Raw genomic sequence first — 18,685 nt, forward strand, 5'->3', positions numbered from 1 at the left:
AAAATGGCACAGTATTCATGTATGAACTATGCACATCCTCCCATATATTTTAAATCATCTCTAGATTACTTATAACACTTAATACAATGTAAGTGCTGTGTAAATAGTTGTTAATGCTTACACTTAACACTTAATGCCTTCTCAGTCTTTGCAAGCACTTTATCACAAACCAAAGAGACCATTTTTGTCATTATGGGGGCAGCACTAACGCTAACAACGAGTTTCAGCTTCTTTCGGCTTTATTGTGTGAATGCTTGATTTGTTCTTACCAACCTTACCGCCCATTTCAGCAAGCGGTGTGCCACTTTTCAAAAGATCTAAGATTTTTATTTTTCTCATCAAGAGATAGGACTTTATGCACACTCTTAGCCTTTGAGGGATTACTTTGACCACTTAATTGCTTTTTAGGAGCCATTTTTTCACAGAAACAAAGGGTGCATACAACACAAGTAGCATACAAACAAGACAAGATGAACAACGCTCAGACAGTGCTAGAGAGAGACTGAGGTATGTGAAGTGGCGGGAGGCTACGGCAGGGTATGCCTACACATCACTGCATGCTCGTGGATTCAGCAGAGTGCTTGGTGTGCGCTAAATTCAGGTTTTGCTTTTTGGAACTTTTTTTTTTCTCTGAATGTTCTTTGATCTGCAGTTGGTTGCATCTGTGAGTGTGGAACCTGCAGATACAGAGGGCCGACTGTATTTCACTGGAATATCTGTGAATTAATTAAACTAATAGCACTAAAATAAAAATGCATGTCATAAAATATGAAATATCAAATTTATTAAAACAAAATTCTACCATCTCGTATAGTAGAATTTTTTAGTTAGATGTGGTTTATGTGGTACTTTTTTAGTAAAAAGCATGTGATGCAAAAAATAATATAAAATTAAGGTAGCAAGGCAGAGTATCTCTTATGTATGTGGTGTTTACTGTGTGCCAAGTGCTGTTCCAGGTGCTGAGACTAGAGCAGTTAATTATACTGTTAAGGTGTCCCGGTGAGGAGGCTTACATTCCTACTATAGCTGGTTGACGATAGGAAGTGATGGCATTGACTATTATACGTGCCATTGTAGTTAGTTACTTTGCTTGTAGGTTAGTGTGCTCTAGTTGTTTTGACTTTAATGATGGGAAAATTTAAATGTATACAAAAGAAGACAAAATAATATAGTGAACTCCCCATGGACAAATCATCCTACCAGCACTTAGCAACTTGTAGCCAATCTTGTTTTTGTCTGTACCTCCACCACTTTATTTCTCCCAGTTTTCTAGATTTTGAAGCAAATTCAGGATACCATATTTCAACTCTAAATAAATATTTAAGTATGTGTCTCTAAAAAATAAAGCTGCTTAAAAAAGGGATTTTATATTAAAACTTTTAATACAAATAAAATATTTTAATGTTCAAACAGATGCAAAGTATGTTTTAACGAGATGTGAAAAAAGAAATGTTTTTAAAGAAATATGGTAATCCCCAAGATTTGTATCTAGTTAATAGTGAAATTAAACAATTGTGTTGGAAAAATTGGCAATAGATTTCTGTATAGTCAAACATAAGCCAAGAAGTTGGTCCTTTTGCTTATTGAAGTGCAAACATTTCTCATACAAGTAGTTATATTAAATTGGAATTTATAGAAAATTAAGTGATAATTACTTATTAACCACCCTTTCAGATCTTAAAATTGCAAAACTAATTCGATATATACCTTATTTTGGCTTGATTTTTACTAGCACAAGCAAACTATGAAAAATCCTTATTTTGGAAATTCACAGGGCCTTGTAGTAAGAATTATCTCATCTCTAAAATAATGACAAACATGAAAATGTAAATTGTGTAGGATTGAAATCTCTTTATAAAAGTATTTAAGTTTATATGCAAGATTTACTTTCCAAACTCTGCTGTAGTAGGTAAACGATCAAGTAAGATAGTTTTTTAAAGATACTATGAGCACATATGAATGCCATATGTACTTATGTTGGCATTTAGAAAGAAAAATTGTGTTTTATAGCTCAATGTAAGATTTGTAAGAGAATTTCTAACACTGGTGGTATTTCCATTCAGATCTGGCAGTGCAGGGAATGTAAAATACTGTTTGAATATTCTTAATAATGAAAGTTTTTGAAGGGAAATTCTGAAATCTTTGCCAGTCATCACAGATTTTATTGGAAAGAAAAAAAATTTCTGAGTAGTATATCTGGATAAAACATGAACTCTCTCTGAAAATTCCTGTTTTGTCACATGCTCCTACAATGATCTTTATTTCCTTAAATCTTTTCATATACCTAGGGAGTTTATTTTAAAATTAGGTGTCTATGGAGCAGATATGGCATAATTTCCTTAAATTAAAAGATTTTCTAAGAACATAAATGGCACTTTGTCCTTTGTGTCTAACTACATGTAACTCAAGTTTTACTAGGACAGTTGAACAACGGAATGGGCTGCTCTGTGAAGTAATAAGCTTCCTATTCGTAGAAGTGTTTAGATAAGTAGATAAGTATCTCCCCCCCGCCCCCCCGCTAATAAGGACGTACAAAGCAAACAAATAAGAATATTGTGGAGTGGATTTTTATGGTTTCTTGGAATTGGAGAAATCAGTGATTCTGAGCTTATGAATAACAAAGAAATTTTGAATTAGATGGCATAAATTGTAATCTTGCTAATTTTGGCTGAATGCCAGTTTTTTTTTAGACACAGTATTTGACTAGATTTAATTGAAATCTCTGAGAAAAATAGTTTCTAGAAGAGCCAGTATATTCGCTTCTGCACTATAGTCTATGTAAACTTATAAAATATATTTTATAATTTGATATCTGGGCGTACTAAGGAAGGAAATCCCCTTACCCCTGTCGGGGGAAAAAGGTCTTTTTACCTCCCTAATAGATATAAACTGTTAATTTTATTTCTTCCCAGCACATTGTCAGATTTCCCACCTGTTAGGAAATTTGAATAGTACGTAGTAATTGGATAATAATTGAATAGTTATTTATTAATCCTAAGAAGTACTTTAAGAAAGACACTTTGAAGAAGTTAGTCTTTGTCATAGGCTTGTGAAGATAGTAATCAAAAGAGCAAACATTTTTTTGAGCACTTCTTGTGTTCCAGACTTTGTGCTTTACTTTCTGTTTCTCATTTAGTCCTCTTACCAACCCCACGAGGTAGGTATTAGCATTAGTCCCATTTTACAAATGAGGAAACTGAGGCTTAGGATGGTAGAGTAACTTGACCTGAATGCTGAATTTTATGCTTTTTTTTTTTTTTTTTTTGCTGAAATCTGTTAGCTCACATTGATCGTGTCTTAAACCTTGATAGCTTTGTACTTCAGATCTCTGTCACATAAATCTCATCTGGTATTGATAGAAAGATTTACCATGAATGTCCAGGACCAGATTATTTATGGGTACACGTTCGGTAGCCCTCTACTTCAGTTTCGTTGCCGTTGATAATCTTTTTGTTCACTTAGAACAGCTTCTAACCTAAGACAGGTGTTCTTCTCCCTTTGTCCTCTCTCTCAACCCCACAAGAAACCCACCCAGTTTCTAAAACTTTAAAACATTATTAATATATTACTTTGAAAATTAGTTCAGATTTTATATTGTGTTCTATTTTGCTTCTAAATCCAAAGCAAAAAGCTTTTCTCAAAATGTTTTCCTTTTGACCTATATCAAAACATTTCCTTTTGGTCTTTTCAGTTCAGTATCTATCTCCCTGTTTGCTGTTGCTTATGTGTAAAAGTCTTGTATTTCTTCTGAACATGTAATTCAAACAGTGTAGACCAAGATGTGTTTTATTTCTAAATCTTAGTGTTATTTCTAAAATCCTTAGGTAATTAGAGGTTAGAACTAATGTAATATTCTTATTGTCTATAGTTTCATTAAAATGATAAAAATACAATTTTTCTTTTACCTATGTTTGGTTTTTAGCATTGCTGCATGTTATTTTGAATGCCTGGCTTTCTTCATTGAACAGTTTGATTTCCTTTAATCCATTTGAAAACCTTACTATTAGTTATAGTCATGTTATTTCATTAATGCATCTTTGTTTGTTTATACATTTAACCCTATTAGATTAAGGATAAGAACTCCTGTACTTTTTGAAAACCTTTCCAAAACCAAATAGAGAAATTAGTGATTTTTATATATTTCTTTTTGTCTGTTTTAGGATGGCTACCATAGAGTAGTTAATATTGTGCCAAAGAAACCACCACTACTAGACAGACCTGGTGAAGGAAGCTACAGTAGATATTACAGTCATGTTGATTACCGAGACTATGACGAGGGCCGCAGTTTTTCTCATGATCGAAGAAGTGGTCCACCTCACAGAGGAGTATGTAAATTTACCCCATGTACTAATTGTTATTTCTTTTAAGTTTAAAATTCATGTAATTTAAAAGATTTATGTGACTGGCCATGGAGGTAGTTGAATAAACACTTCCTGCTTGATGCTCTATTGAATCATTTTCTGGAGTTTTCAAATGGGAACTGGTAGTCAAGAATATTGGGGTGCTGGACAAAATGGGTAAGCACTCTGGATATCTCTAGCTTTATCCAAATGGCATTAATTCCAACTGGCCTGCTTTTTTATTCCCTAAATTGGCAGGGATCTGCAGAACCAGATAAAAGTAATCTCTTATCTTGGTGAACTGATCAATAAATGATGAGCAGGTGGTTACCATCTATTACTGGATGTGCCCACTTATAATTACTTTTTGTATTTTGATGAAATGCTGTTAAGGTTGTTGGGATTCAGTCGCATTTTTGTTACAGTTACTATCAAAGTCAGATTAGAAAGCACTCAAAACATTGTCATATAGTAAGCACTTTAAAAAAAAAGTTAGCTGCTGTTTATTACTGTTACTATTATAATTTGTATCTCTATCATGATTATAGAAACCCTGGTGGTGTAGTGGTTAAGTGAGTGCTACGGCTGCTAACCAAAGGGTTGGCAGTTCAAATACGCCAGGCGCTCCTTGGAAACTCTATGGGGCAGTTCTACTCTGTCCTGTAGGGTTGCTAAGAGTCGGAATCGACTCGAAGGCACTGGGTTTTTGGTTTTATCATGATTACTAATCTAGAAGTATATATTTGATGTTCCAGTGGCAGTTTGTCATTGGACATGATTGAAACTGTTGCTTCATGCACTTTTACTGTCCTAACTCGCATGTTTACAACATTACTAGATCTTTTTCCTGCCTTTTTCTGTTTTTACCCTTTCCTACTGTGTAATATTGTAATTAACAGTACATATTTAAACATTGTTTATAATTAAATTTGACCTCACTTTGACCCTTGGACAGTACATATTTAAACATTGTTTATAATTAAATTTGACCTCACTTTGACCCTTGGAATTAGTTTTAATACTTGACACTTGAAGAAATGGAGGTAGGGTGATTTGCTCAGGTTGGGTATGTATGTCCAGTTCTCTTCTACAGCATAATGACCTGTGACAATTCTAAAGTAGTAAAGAGACTATTCAGTGTTTGGGTCCCCCCCCCCAGCCCCAAAGTTTCAGGTGTTATGACTTCCTCACTTCTTATAGAATTGATTTTTTATTTTTTTCAGTTTTAAATGTCATGCTGTTCATTTAAGAAGAGGAAGCACTGTTGTAAAAGTGAACATTATGCCTTATCTGTATTCTAGAAAATACTGGATTTTGCCATTGAAACCATTCTTCCAGGCAGTCTCAGGGAGAAGCAGTTTGGCCTTTGCATAAACAGGTGTTACCCCTCTTATCAAAACCCTACAGCCATTTAGTGCCTACAGGGAATTCTGGGTTCATGGGTCCAATTACTGTATGAGTCCTCATGGACATAATTTTTCTGTTTTTGTTTTTTGCTAAAAACTTACAGCAGAACAGAGTCTTAATGATAATTTCTTCTATTAATGGTACAAGTTGTGCTTCTCTTAATACTTTACACAACATGTTCTTTATATATATATAGTTTTTATTGTGCTTTAAGTGAAAGTTTACAAATCAAGTCAGTCTCACACAAAAACCCATATACACCTTGCTATACACTCCCAATTACTCTCCCTCTAATGAGACAGCCCGCTGTCTCCCTTTACTCTCTCTTCGTGTCCATTTCGCCAGCTTCTAACCCCTTCCACCCTCTCATCTCCCCTCCAGGGAGGAGATGCCAACATAGTCTTAAGTGTCCGCCTGATCCAAGAAGCTCACTCCTCACCAGCATTCCTCTCCAACCCACTGTCCAGTCCAATCCATGTCTGAAGAGTTGGCTTCGGGAATGGTTCCTGTCCTGGACCAACAGAAGGCCTGGGTGCCATGACCACTGGGATCCTTCCAGTCTCAGTCAGACCATTAAGTCTGGTCTTATCAGAATTTGGGGTCTGCATCCCACTGCTCTCCTGCTCCCTCAGGGGTTCTCTGTTGTGTTCCCTGTCAGGGCAGTCATCGGTTGTAGCCGGCACCATCTAGTTGTTCTGGTCTCAGGCTGCTGTAGTCTCTGGTTTATGTGGCCCTTTCTGTCTCTTGGGCTCGCAATCACTTTGTGTCCTTGGCGTTCTTCATTCTCCTTTGGTCCAGGTGGGTTGAGACCAATTGATGCATCTTAGATGGCTGCTTGCTAGCATTTAAGACCCCAGATGCCACTCTTCAAAGTGGGATGCAGAATACAACATGTTCTTTTAAGTTGTCTTAAAACAGATTCGTAATCCTGAGGACTCTCATGATACTAATTCTTATCTGTTGTTCAGGTAGATAAAGCAAGCTGCTTACTTGATCCAACTTTTCATTATAGCTTTTGAGTTTTTTTTTCTTTTTTCCTAAATTTTATTTATTTTGTTGTTGAGAATATACACAGCAAACCATATACAGTTTCTACATGTACAATTTAGTGACATTGATTATATTCTTCGAGTTGTGCAACCATTCTCACCCTCCTTTTCTGAGTTGTTCCTCCCTCATTAACATAAACTCACTGCCAAAGGTTCCCATCCAGTCTCTTCAGTTGCTGTTTTCAGTTTGATCCCACATGGGCAGTTCTTAAAAGAGCATAATACTCAATGCAGACTTTTTTTTTTTTTTTTACTACTCTCTATTGAGTTCAGTTGATTGCGACTCAATAGTGACCCTATTTTTTTTTTTTTTTTTTACTAGTTAAGCTAAACTATTGTTTGGTTTTAAAATAACTTCAGGGATATTTTTGGTTTAAAGTATAAGAATTATCTCAGGCAGTAGTTTCAGGGATTCATCCAGCCCCATGGCTCCAGAAAGTCTACAATCCATGAGACTTTGAAATTCTATTCTGTGTTTCCCCCCTTCTGATCAGGATTCTTCTATGGAATCTTTGATCAAAATGTTCAGTAATGGTAGACAGGTGCCATCCAGTTCTGGTCTCATGGCAAAGGAGGCAGTTGTTCATAGAGGCGGTTAGCCACACATTCCATATCCTCATTCTGTTCTTGACTCTTCTTCCTCTATTGTTCCAAGTGAATAGAGACCAATTTTTGTGTCATGGATGGCCGTTTGCAAACTTTTAAGACCCCAGGCAATGAACTAGGAAGTAGAAGAGAAGCACTAAACATGTTATTAGGTCAGTTAACTGGGATGCTCTGTGAAACCATGGCCCTAAACCTCCAAACGAAGGAACCAAATCCCATGAGGTTGTACATAAGTAGTCTCGGTGGCTACTCTTTTTTTTTTTTGTCATTGTCGTAACTGTATCTGTTACGCAACTTTTGCCAGTTCAGCTTCTTACACGTGTACAGCTTATCGACAGCGATTACAATTGACTGTACAACCCTACCCTTAATGCAATTTTTCCATCACCAATGACCCCTCTCTTCAGCCTCTTCCTGCCCTGGCAACCACTAATAAACTTTGGTCTCTATATATTTGCCTTTTTTTGTCTTTTTGTATAAGTGAGGCCATGCACTATCTGTCCTTTTGTTATTGGCTTATTTTGTTCAGCATAATGCCTTCGAGCTCCATCCATACTGTAGCATGTATCAAGATTTCATTTATCCTACAGGCTGAGTAGTATACTATTATATGTATGTCTACATTTTGTTTATCCATTTGTCTGTTGATAGGCATGTAGATTGTTTCCACCTTTTGGCTATTGTGAATAGTGTTGCAGTGAACATTGATGTACAAGTTTCTGAGCCTCTGATTTCAAGTCTTTGTGTATATACCTAGGAGTGGAATTGCTGGGTCATATGGTAGTTATCAAGACATCAAAAGATGCATTGCATTGGGTAAATCTGCTGCAAAGGACCTCTTTAAAGTTTTGAAGAGCAAAGATGTCACCTTGAAGACTAAGGTGCGCCTGACCCAAGCCATGGTATTTTCAATTGCATCATATGTATGTGAAAGCTGGGCAATGAATAAGGAAGACCGGAGAAGAATTGATGCCTTTGAATTGTGGTGTTGGCGAAGAATATTGAATATACCGTGGACTGCCAAAAGAATGACCAAATCTGTCTTAGAAGAAGTACAACCAGAATGCTCCTTAGAAGCAAGGATGGCGAGACTGTGTCTTACATACTTTGGACATGTTGTCAGGAGGGATCAGTCCCTGGAGAAGGACATCCTGCTTGGCAGAGTACAGGGTCAGCGGAAAAGAGGAAGACCCTCAACGAGGTGGATTGACACAGTGGCTGCAACAATGAGCTCAAGCATAACAACGATTGTAAGGATGGCTCAGGTCCAGGCAGTGTTTTGTTCTGTTGTGCATGGGGTTGCTATGAGTCGGAACCGACTCCACAGCACCTAACAACAACAACATGGTAGTTATGGAACTCTGGTGGTGCAGTGGTTAAGAGCTCAGCTTCTAACCGAAAGGTTGGGAGTTCTAATCCACCAGGTCTTTGGAAGCCATACAGGCAGTTCTGTGCTGTCCTGTAGGGTTGCTATTAGTTGGAATCGACTCGATGGCAATGGATTTGGTACGGTAGGTCTATTTTTAGGTTTTTGAGGAACCGCCACACTGTTCTCCACAACAGCTATACCATTTTGCATTCCCACCAACAATGATTAACGGTTTCAATTTCCCCACATCCTTGTCAACATTTGTTATTTTATTTTTTATCTTAACCATTCTAGTGAGAGTGAAATGGTATCTCGTTATGGTTTTGATTTGCATCTCTCTGATGGCTAATGAGGATCAGAACCTTTTCATGTGTCTGGTGTGGCCATTTGAATGTCCTCTTTGATAAAATGTTTATTCAGATCCTTTGCCCGTTTTATGATTGAGTCATTTGTTCTTTTATTGTTAAGCTGTTGAAATTTTATATATATTTTGGTTATTAAAGTCTTGTCAGATAATATGTTTTCTAAAGATACGCTCTCAGTAGCTTGTCTTTTCACTATTTTGGTAAACCCTTAATGAACAAAAGTTTTTAATTTTTTTATGAGGTCCCATTTGTTTATTTTGTCTTTTGCTGTTTATGCTTTTGTTATTGTATTAGGTAATCCATTGTTGAAAACTAGGCCTGACAACTTTGACCCTACTTGTTCTTTTCCAAATTTTATGATTTTAGTTTGCACATTTAGGTCCTTAATTCATTTTGAATTTGTTTTTGTGTATGATATGAGGCATGGGTCCTGTTTCGTTTTTCTGTATGTGGAAATCCAATTTTCCCGGCACTATTTATTTATTTATTGTGCTTTAAGTGAAAGTTTACAATTCAAGTCAGTTTCTTGTACAAAAACTTATTTTGTTATGTGACCCTAGTTGCTCTCCTTACAATGCGACAGCACACTCCTCTCCACTGTGTATTTCCTGTGTCCGTTCAACCAGCTCCTGCCCGCCTGTGCTGCCTCATCTCGCCTCCATACAGGAACTGCCCACATAGTCTCATGTGGCTACTTGAGCTAAGAAGCAAACTCCTCACCAGTATCATTTTATGTCTTATAGTCTGGTCTAATCTTTGTCTGAAGAGTTGGCCTCGGGAATGGTTTTAGTTTTGGGCTAACAGAGAGTCTGAGGGCCATGACCTCTGGGGTCCCTCCAGTCTCAGTCAGACCATTAAGTCTGGTCTTTTTACTGGAATTTGAGTTCTGCGTCCTGCTTTTCTCCTGCTCCATCAGGGATTCTCTGTTGTGTTCCCTGTCAAGGCAGTCATTGGTGGTAGCCGCACACCATCTAGCTCTTCCAGTCTCAGGCTGATGGAGTCTCTGGTTTATGTGGCCCTTTCTTTCTCTTGGGCTCATATTTTCCTTGTGTCTTTGGTGTTCTTCATTATCATTTGCTCTAGGTGGGTTGAGACTGATTGATGCACCTTAGATGGCCGCTTGCTAGCTTTTAAGACCCCAGACGCCACTCACCAAAATGGGATGCAGAACGTTTTCTTAATACACTTTGTTATGCCAGTTGACCATGGTCCCCAGACCCCTGCCCCTGCTACTCTGTTCCTCAAAGTGTTTGGTTGTATTCAGGAAGTTTCTCAGCTTTTTGATTAGTCCAGTTGGGCTGACTTCCCCGGTATTGTGTGTTGTTCTTCCCTTCACCTAAAATAATTCTTGTCTACTATCTAATTGATGAATACCCCTCTCCCTCCCTCCACACCCTTGTAACCATCAAAGAATGTTTTACTCTGTGTTTAAACCTTTTCTTGAGTTCTTGTAATAGTAGTCTCATACAATATTCGTCTTTTTGCGACTGACTAATTCACTCAGCATAATGCCTTCCAGTTTCCTCCATGTTACAAGATGTTTCACGGATTTATCGTTCTTTATCATTTTGTAGTATTCCATTGTGTAAATATACCATAATTTGTTTATCCATTCATTGGTTGATTATTTCCAACTTTTTGTTATTGTAAACAGTGCTGCAAGGAACATGGGCGTACATATATCTATTCATGCCGGCACTATTTATTGGAGAGACTCTTCTTTCCCTGTCAAATGGAGTTAGCACCCTTGGCAAAAATCAGTTGACCATAGATGTGTGGGTTTGTTTCTGGACTACCAAATCTATTCTGTTGATTTATGTGTTTGTCGTTATATCAGAACCAGGCTGTTTTGATTACTGTAGCTGTGTAGTATGTTTTAAAATCAGGAAGTGTGAGCCTTCCCAATTTGTTCTCTTTCAACATTGTTTTAGTTATTTGGGGCCTCTTCCCACTCCATGTAAAGTTTAGGGTTGGTTTTTCTGTTTCCGTAAAGAAGGCTGTTGGAATTTTGTTCGGGATTGCATTGAGTCCGTAGATCGCTTTGGGTAATGTTGACATCTTAACAATATTAAGTCTTCCAACCCATGAACTTGGAACATCTTTCCAATTATTTAAGTCCTCTTTAATGTATTTCAGCAGTGTTTTATAGTTTTCATTTTATGAGTCCTTCACCTCTCTGGTTAGATTTATTCCTAGGTATTTTATTCTCTTAGATGCTATTGTAAATGGAATTAGTTCTCTAATTTCCCTTTTAAATTTCTCATTGCTGGTATGTAGAAACTCAACAGATTGTTTATTCACCTTGTACCCTGCAACGGTGCTAAATTCCTCCATTAGCTCTAAAAGTTTTCTGGTAGACTCTTCAGAATTTTCTGAATATACAATCATATCATCCATGAATAGAGATAATTTTACTTCCTTTCTAATCTGGATACCATTTATTTATTTATTTACTTACTTTACTTACTTACTTACTTACTTGTCTTATGTCTCTGGGTAGGACTTCTAATACAATATTGAATAGAAATGGTGAGAGTCGGCACCCGTGTCTTGTTCCTGATTTCAGTAGATAAAATGTTGGCTCTTGGCTTTTCATATGTGCCCTGAAAAATGTTGAGGAATTTCCCTTCTATTCCAGTCTTCTTTAGAGTTTTCATCAAGAAAGGGTGTTGATTTTATCAAATGCTTTTTCTGTATCCATAGAGGTGATCGTGTGGTTCTTTTCCTTTGTTCCATGGATGTCGTGTATTACATTGATTGATTTTCTAATGTTGAACCATCCTTGCATTCCTGGAATAAATTCCACTTGGTTATGGCGTGTGACTCTTTTAATATGCTGTTGGATTCTGTTAGTATTTTGTTGAGTTTTGCATCTATATTCATAAGGATATCGGCTTGTAATTTTCTTTTCTTGTGATGTCTTTGTCTAACGTTATATTTATATTTACTCTGATGTCTTTTGATATCAGAGTTATATTTGCTTCATAAAAAGAATTAGAGAGTCGTCCTTGTCTATCTTTTGGAAGAGCGTAAACAGTATTGGTGTCATTTCTTCTCTAAATGTTTGGTAGAATTCCCCAGGGAAGCCATTTTGTCCAGGACTTTTTTTGTTGGGAGGCTTTTGATTACTGATTCGATTTCTTCACTTGTTATGGGTCTGTTGAGAGTTTCTTTTTCCTTTTGAGTCAGTTGGGGTAGGTTGTGTGCTTCTAAGAATTTATCCATTTCATCTAGGTTATCCAGGTTGTTGCCACACAGTTATTGATAATATTCTGTCATAATTCTCTTTATTTCTATAGGGTCAGTTGTAATGTCTCCTCTTTTAATTTTTATTTTGGTTATTTGCATCTTTTATTAGTTTAGCTAAAGGTTTGTCAGTTTTATTGATGTTTTCAAAGAATCAGCATCTGGTTTTATTCAATCTCTCTATTTTTCTGTTTTGATTTTATTTCTGCTCTTATCTTTGTTTCCTTTCTTCTGGTAGACTTAGACTTTTTTTTACCCCTCTCTACTTCCTGGAGTTCTCAGGTTAGATTGTTAATTTGAGATCTTTTTTTGGAAGGGGAGGAAGTAGGCATTTATCGCTATAAGTTTAGCTCAGTATTGCCTTTGCTGCATCCCTTAAAATTTGGTGTGTTGTGCTTTCATTTTCATTTGACTTTCAAGAAATTTTTATTGATCTTTTGATTTCTTTCTTGACTCATTGGTAGTATATTAGGGTGTTGTTTAATTTTTTAAATTTGCATATTTTCCAGATTTTTTTCTGTTACTAGCATCAATCCGTTGTGGTCAGAGAAAAACTTTGTGTGATTTTACTTTTTAAAAATTTACCAAGGCTTGCTTTATGACTTAACATGTGGTCTATCCTGGAGAATGATCCATGTGCATGAGAGAATGTATATTGTGCTGTTTTTGGGTGGAGTGTTCTATATATATGTTAAGTCTAGTTGGCTTATAGTGTCATTCAGGTTCTTTGTTTCCTTCGTGATCTTCTTTGTAGATGTTCTGTCCATTATAGAAAGTCGTGTATTGAAGTCTTCATCTATTATTTTAGTACTATTTTTCCCTTCAATTCTGTCAGTGTTTGCTTTATACATATATGTGCTGTGATGTTGGGTGCATGTATATTTGATTGTTAAATCTTCTGGGTTAACTGACCCTTTTATCACTATATATTCCATCTTTATCTCTTCTGGCCGATTTTGTCTTAAAGTCCTCTTTGTCTGATATTAAGATTGCTGCCCAGCTCTCTCTTGGTTATATTTACATGGACTATCCCATTCTTTCACTTTCAACCCATTTGTGTCCTTGGGTTTAAGGTATGTCTCTTGTATACAACATATAGTTGGATCACGTATTTTTATCCATTTTGCCACTTTCTGCCTTTTGATTGGAGCTTTTAGTCCATTTACATTCACTATAAATTGATAAGAAGTGACTTATTTCTGCCATTTTGTTGTCTTTTTGTATGTCTTAAGCCTTCTTTGTCCTTTAGTACTGCTTGCTTTTGTGTTTCGTTGGTTTATTGTAGTGAGCCTTTTTGGTTCCCTCTTCCTTCCTTTCGTGTGTATTTTCTTAGTGGCTACCATGAATATTTAAGAGTTAGTATTTATAACATTTATAACATTCTGTGTAGGTTGGTACCAGCTTAACTTCAGTAACATAAAAGAAATTCTGTATGCCCTATAACATAATTTTATCTTTGTCTCTTATATAGTTGCTATTAAAAAACATGAAGGACAAAGCATTTAGAATTATCAAGCATAAATACCTTAGTACTAACCCTTATACTTGTCCATGAATTTCCCTCTATTAGGGATCTTTCTTTTTATGTGTGTCTTTGAATACTTTCTTGTGTCTTTTCCCTTCCATCTACAGAACTTTCTTGTGTCTCTTCCCTTCCATCTACAGAATTCCCATTAGTATTATTTGTAGGACTGTTCTGGTGGATTTGAACTCTCTCAGCTTCTGTTTTCCTGGGAATGTTTTAATTTCACCCTCATTCACGAAGGATAGTTTTGCTGGTATAGTATTCTTGGTTGACTGTTTTTTTTCCCTCAACACTTTAAATAAAATTCCATTACCTTCTGGCCTCCATTGTTTCTGAGGAAAAATTGGCACTTAATCTTATTGGGGATCCTGTGTATGTGACTGTTTGCTTCACTGCTTTCAGGAGTCTCTCTTTATCTTTAATTTTTGAGAGCCTAACTGTGATGTGTCTTGGTATAGATCTCCTTAGATTTATCCTGCTTGGGGTGCTTTGAGCTTCTTGGGTTTGTAGATCTATGTCCTTTGTTAGATTGGAGAAATTTTCTTTCATTATTTCTTCAAATATTCTTTTTGTCCCTTTCTTTCATCTCCTTCTGGAATTCCCTTGATGCATCTGTTAGGCCTTTTGTTGCCCTATAATTCCATTAAACCATGCTTAGCCTTCTTGAACCTCTGTTCTTGTTGTGCTTCAGTGTCTGTAATTTTGACTGTCTTATACTCTAATTTGCTGATTCTTCTGCCTTATTAAATCCGTTGGCAAGTTTTTCTATCGTGTTTCTCATTTCGGTTATTGTCCCTTTCAGTTGCAACATCTTTTTTTTTAAACCTTATTCTTTCGTTTTTTTCCTTGTTTATTTTAGCTCTTTGTCTGTTTTCCCTTAGTTCTTTAATTATGTTTAGTGTTATTGTGTTACATTTTTCTGTTTTTTTTTTTTTTTTCTTTTTTTCGTTATTTGGTTATCCCTAAATGCACTTTCGGAAACCCTGGTGGCATAGTGGTTAAGAGCTAGCCTGCTAACCAAAAGGTTGGCAGTTTGATTTCACCAGCCATTCCTTGGAAACTGTATAGGGCAGTTCTGCTCTGTCCTATAGGGTCACTGTGAATCAGAATCAACTCGATGGCAATGGGTTTTTTTTTTTTTTTTAATGTACTTTCACTCCATTTGTCATGTTCACTTTTTTCTCTGGGTGCCTTGTGATTTTTTTTGTTGTTGTTGGGACATTGGAATTTGTGAGGGTGTTAACCTTCTCAGTTTTCTCCTGTATTTGGTGTTGTTGCCTGTACTACTTTTCCTAAGAAACTCTTAGATGGGCAGAGCCTTAAGCCTTTGCTTACTGTTTGCTCACCCTCTCTGTGATACCTTCTTCTCCCTTCCTGGTTTAATTGGGATTTGAAAGTTTCAGATCTTGTTTCTTGACTTTCAGTCTCTCCCAGACACACTAGAGAACATGCTGTGGTCTGTCACCAGGGCCATCGCCACTCAGGTGAGATATTGTGTACTAATCAGTCTGTCCACCAGGGGTGCTGTCCCCTGTCTCTGATTATTATTGCCTTCCCTTCTCTGTTTCTGCAATCACATTTTTAGTTTGGGAAATCCACACCCAGTGAGCTGTCTTTGGGGCTAGGTGTTGCCCTCTGGCTTTGCCTGAGACTTCTTTTCTGCTTTGTGGGGGCTGCTTGTATCTGAGTTGGCATTCTGGGCAAACAGGCAGACTTTCCTTTGTTTCAGGAGCATGAGGGGGGTGGCACTCCCCAGAAGGACCTCTGAAGGACCTGTCTTGTGGGTTTCAGAGCCCCAGTGGCACTGTGGTGGTTGGGGGCAGTCTCCACGTAGGTGACCCACCTTCTGACATCTCTGTAGGGAACCTTCTGTAGGAGTTTGTATCAGTCCAGCAGCCAACAGTTACCAGTTGGGGGCTGGGTAGCCACACTCTGAATGGACCCCCAGGGAGGTCTGGCTTGTTTCTATCAGAGCCTGCCCCATATAGAATGTTGACTGTGGGTATAGTCTCCACTCAAGATGTCTGCTTCCTAGCACACAGCATCCTCAGTCAGCAGTCCTTGATGCCAACTCTAAGGGGGAGCAGACGGACCCAAAATGATCCCCAGGGAGGTCTGTCCTGTTGGTTTCAGAGGCCTGAGCTATTGGGTACACAGGGAGGCAGATAGAGTCCTGACTTTGGGAGCAAACTCTATTGCAGCGGACTTCTGTAGCAGTTTTCAGCCGCCTCGAAACCAGCAATTTCCAGGCAGGGGAGAAGGTGTCATGCTTTATTCAGATCCCGTTTAAGTCTTCGTTGTTGTTATCAGAGTCTCCCCAGTAGCTTGTTGGCTGTGAGTGCAGCCTCCACTCAAGACTCCTGCTTCCTAACCCACAGCAACCTCATCAGCAGTCTTCAGCATCAACTGGAAATGGGGGCATACTCACCCTAACTGACCTCCAGGGAGGTTTGTCCTGTTGGTTTAGAGGCCAGAGCTGTAGGCAGGGAGATAGGTAGAGTGCTGACTGTGGGAGCAACTCTACTGCAGGGCCCTTCTATAGCAATTCACAGGAGGCTTGCAGGTTAACAGTGTCCTGGTTTAGTAGAGGCTGTCACACTCCATATAGACCTCCCAGGAGGTCTGCCTTGTTGCTATCGAAGCCTTCCCTATAGTATATTGGCTAAGGGTGTAGCTTCCACTAAAGATGCCTGCTTCGTAGCACACAGCAGCCTCAGTCAGCAGTCTTCAGCACTGACCGAAGTGGGGAGCAGACAGACCTGAACTAACTTCCCGGGAGGTCTGTCCTGTTGGCTTCAGAGTCCTGAGCTACCAGCTGTACAGGGAGTCTGGTAGAGTGTTTACAGTGGGAACAGACTCTACTGCACAGGCTTTCTGTGGCAATTCATGGTAGGTTTGCAGCTGACAGTGTCTGGATGGGGGAGGTGCTAACCCACTGTCGTCAAGTTGATTCCGACTCATAGCGACCCTATAGGACAGAGTAGAACTGCCCCATAGAGTTTCCAAGGAGCGCCTGGCGGATTTGAACTGCTGACTTCTTGGTTAGCAGCCGTAGCACTTAACCACTATGCCACCACAGAGGTATAGCACACTCCAAATGGTGTCCCAGGGAGGACTGCCTTGTTATCAGAGCCCCCCTGGAGTATGTTGGCCGTGGCTGTAGGTACTAGTAAAGATGCCTGCTTCTTGGCACACAGCAGCCTCATCCAGCAGTCTTTAGCACTGACTGAAAAGGGGCGGGGGGAGACAGACCAGAACTGACTCCCTGGGAGGTCTGTTCTGTTACTTTCAGAGGCCTGAGCTATGGATTGTGCAGAGAGGCGGGTAGAATTTTGACTGTGAGAATAGATTTCTACTGCACAGGCCTTGTGTAGCAATTAAATATTGAGAAGGAAAATGATGAGTACATTTTACTTATGTCAGAGTAGGATGTGTGATGTTAAAGAGGAAGATGAAGATTATTTTAGCTAAATTAGTGTTTCTGATTGTAAGTAATTTGCATATGTGTTCTTGTATAATTCTAAAGTAATTGGGTGTGAATTGCTATGTACCTTTGTAAATATGTCTGCTTTAGAGGATAAAATGTGCTTTCTTTGATTAATTTTAAACTTAGTGCTACGTCTTAACTCTGATATAGCTTATTAGTAAGTGACAATTTCTTTTTCTTTTTAATATTTTAAAGTTTTTGGATTCAGTTTGCTAGTATTTTTTTTTGAGTATTTTTGTATCTGTATTCGTTAGGGATATTGATTGCTCTGTGGTTTTCTTGTGATATCTTTGTCTTTTTTTGTATCAGGGCAATGCTCGCCTCAATAGAATCAGGTAGTGTTCCCTCCGCTTCTGTTTTTTTTTGGAAAAGTTTAAATAGGATTACAGTCACTTCTAGCAATGTTTGACAGGATTCCCCAGTGAAGCCATCTGGCCCAGGAGTTTTCTTTGTTTGGAGGTTTTTGATTACCAATTTAATCTCTTCACTTAAGGGTCTGTTGAGATCTGCTAATTCCTCTTGAGTCACTGTTGGGAATTCATGTGTTTCAAGGAATTTGTCCATTTCCTCTAAGTTATCTAATTGGTATATAACTGTTCATAGTATTCTTTACAGTCCTTTTTATTTCTGTAGGATAGGTTGCAATGTCCCCACTTTTGTCTTTAATTTTAGATATTTACCTCTTCTGTCTGTTTTTCTTTGTCAGTCTAGCCAAAAGTGTGTCAATTTTATTGGTCTTTTCAGAAAAACCACTTTCTGGTTTTGTTGATTCTTCCTGTTTTTCGATTTTTTGTTTCATTTTTTTCTGCTCTGATCTTTCTTCTCGTAGGTTTGGGGTTAATTTGATTTTCCTTTTTTGTTCCTCAAGTTGTAGAGTTAGGCTATTGATTCGGAATCTTCCTTTTCAAGGTAGGCATTTATTGGTATAAATTTTCCTCTGAGTACTGCCTTCTCTGCATTTTGTAGGTTTTGGTATGTTGTTTTTTTATCCTTGTTCAATTTTAGGTTTTTGTGTGTGTGTGTGTGTGTGTATCTTGATTTCTTCTTTGACCCATTGGTTGCTTATTAATGTGTTATTTAGTTTCCATAATATTTGTGTATTTTCCATTATTAATTTCTAGCTTCATTCCATTGTGATCAGAAGAGATACTTTGTATGATTTCAGTCTTTTTAAATTTACTGAGATTTGCTTTATGTCCTAAGATATGGTGTATCCTAGAGAATGATCCCACGTGTACCGGAGAAGAACATATGTGATGTGGTTATTGGGTGGAATGTTCTAGTTGGCTAA

The 18,685-nt window shown here is 37.8% G+C and overlaps 1 protein-coding gene across 7 annotated transcripts in view; it reads left to right on the top strand.

Moving 5' to 3' along the window:
- PPHLN1 (periphilin 1) overlaps positions 1-18,685 on the top strand; it is a 160,911-nt gene that overhangs the window by 27,200 nt on the left and 115,026 nt on the right. For 5 of the 7 annotated variants that reach the window (XM_049882851.1, XM_049882847.1, XM_049882845.1 and 2 more), the window contains one exon: positions 4,161-4,325. The exons of the other annotated variants lie outside the window; for them this stretch is intronic. In XM_049882851.1, coding sequence (XP_049738808.1) covers positions 4,161-4,325 — 165 coding nt within the window. The remainder of the gene's footprint in view (positions 1-4,160; positions 4,326-18,685) is intronic. 7 annotated transcript variants of the gene reach the window in all.

The sequence above is a fragment of the Elephas maximus genome, chromosome 4 (assembly GCF_024166365.1).
Source record: "Elephas maximus indicus isolate mEleMax1 chromosome 4, mEleMax1 primary haplotype, whole genome shotgun sequence".
In the NCBI taxonomy this organism is placed as follows: Eukaryota; Metazoa; Chordata; class Mammalia; order Proboscidea; family Elephantidae; genus Elephas; species Elephas maximus.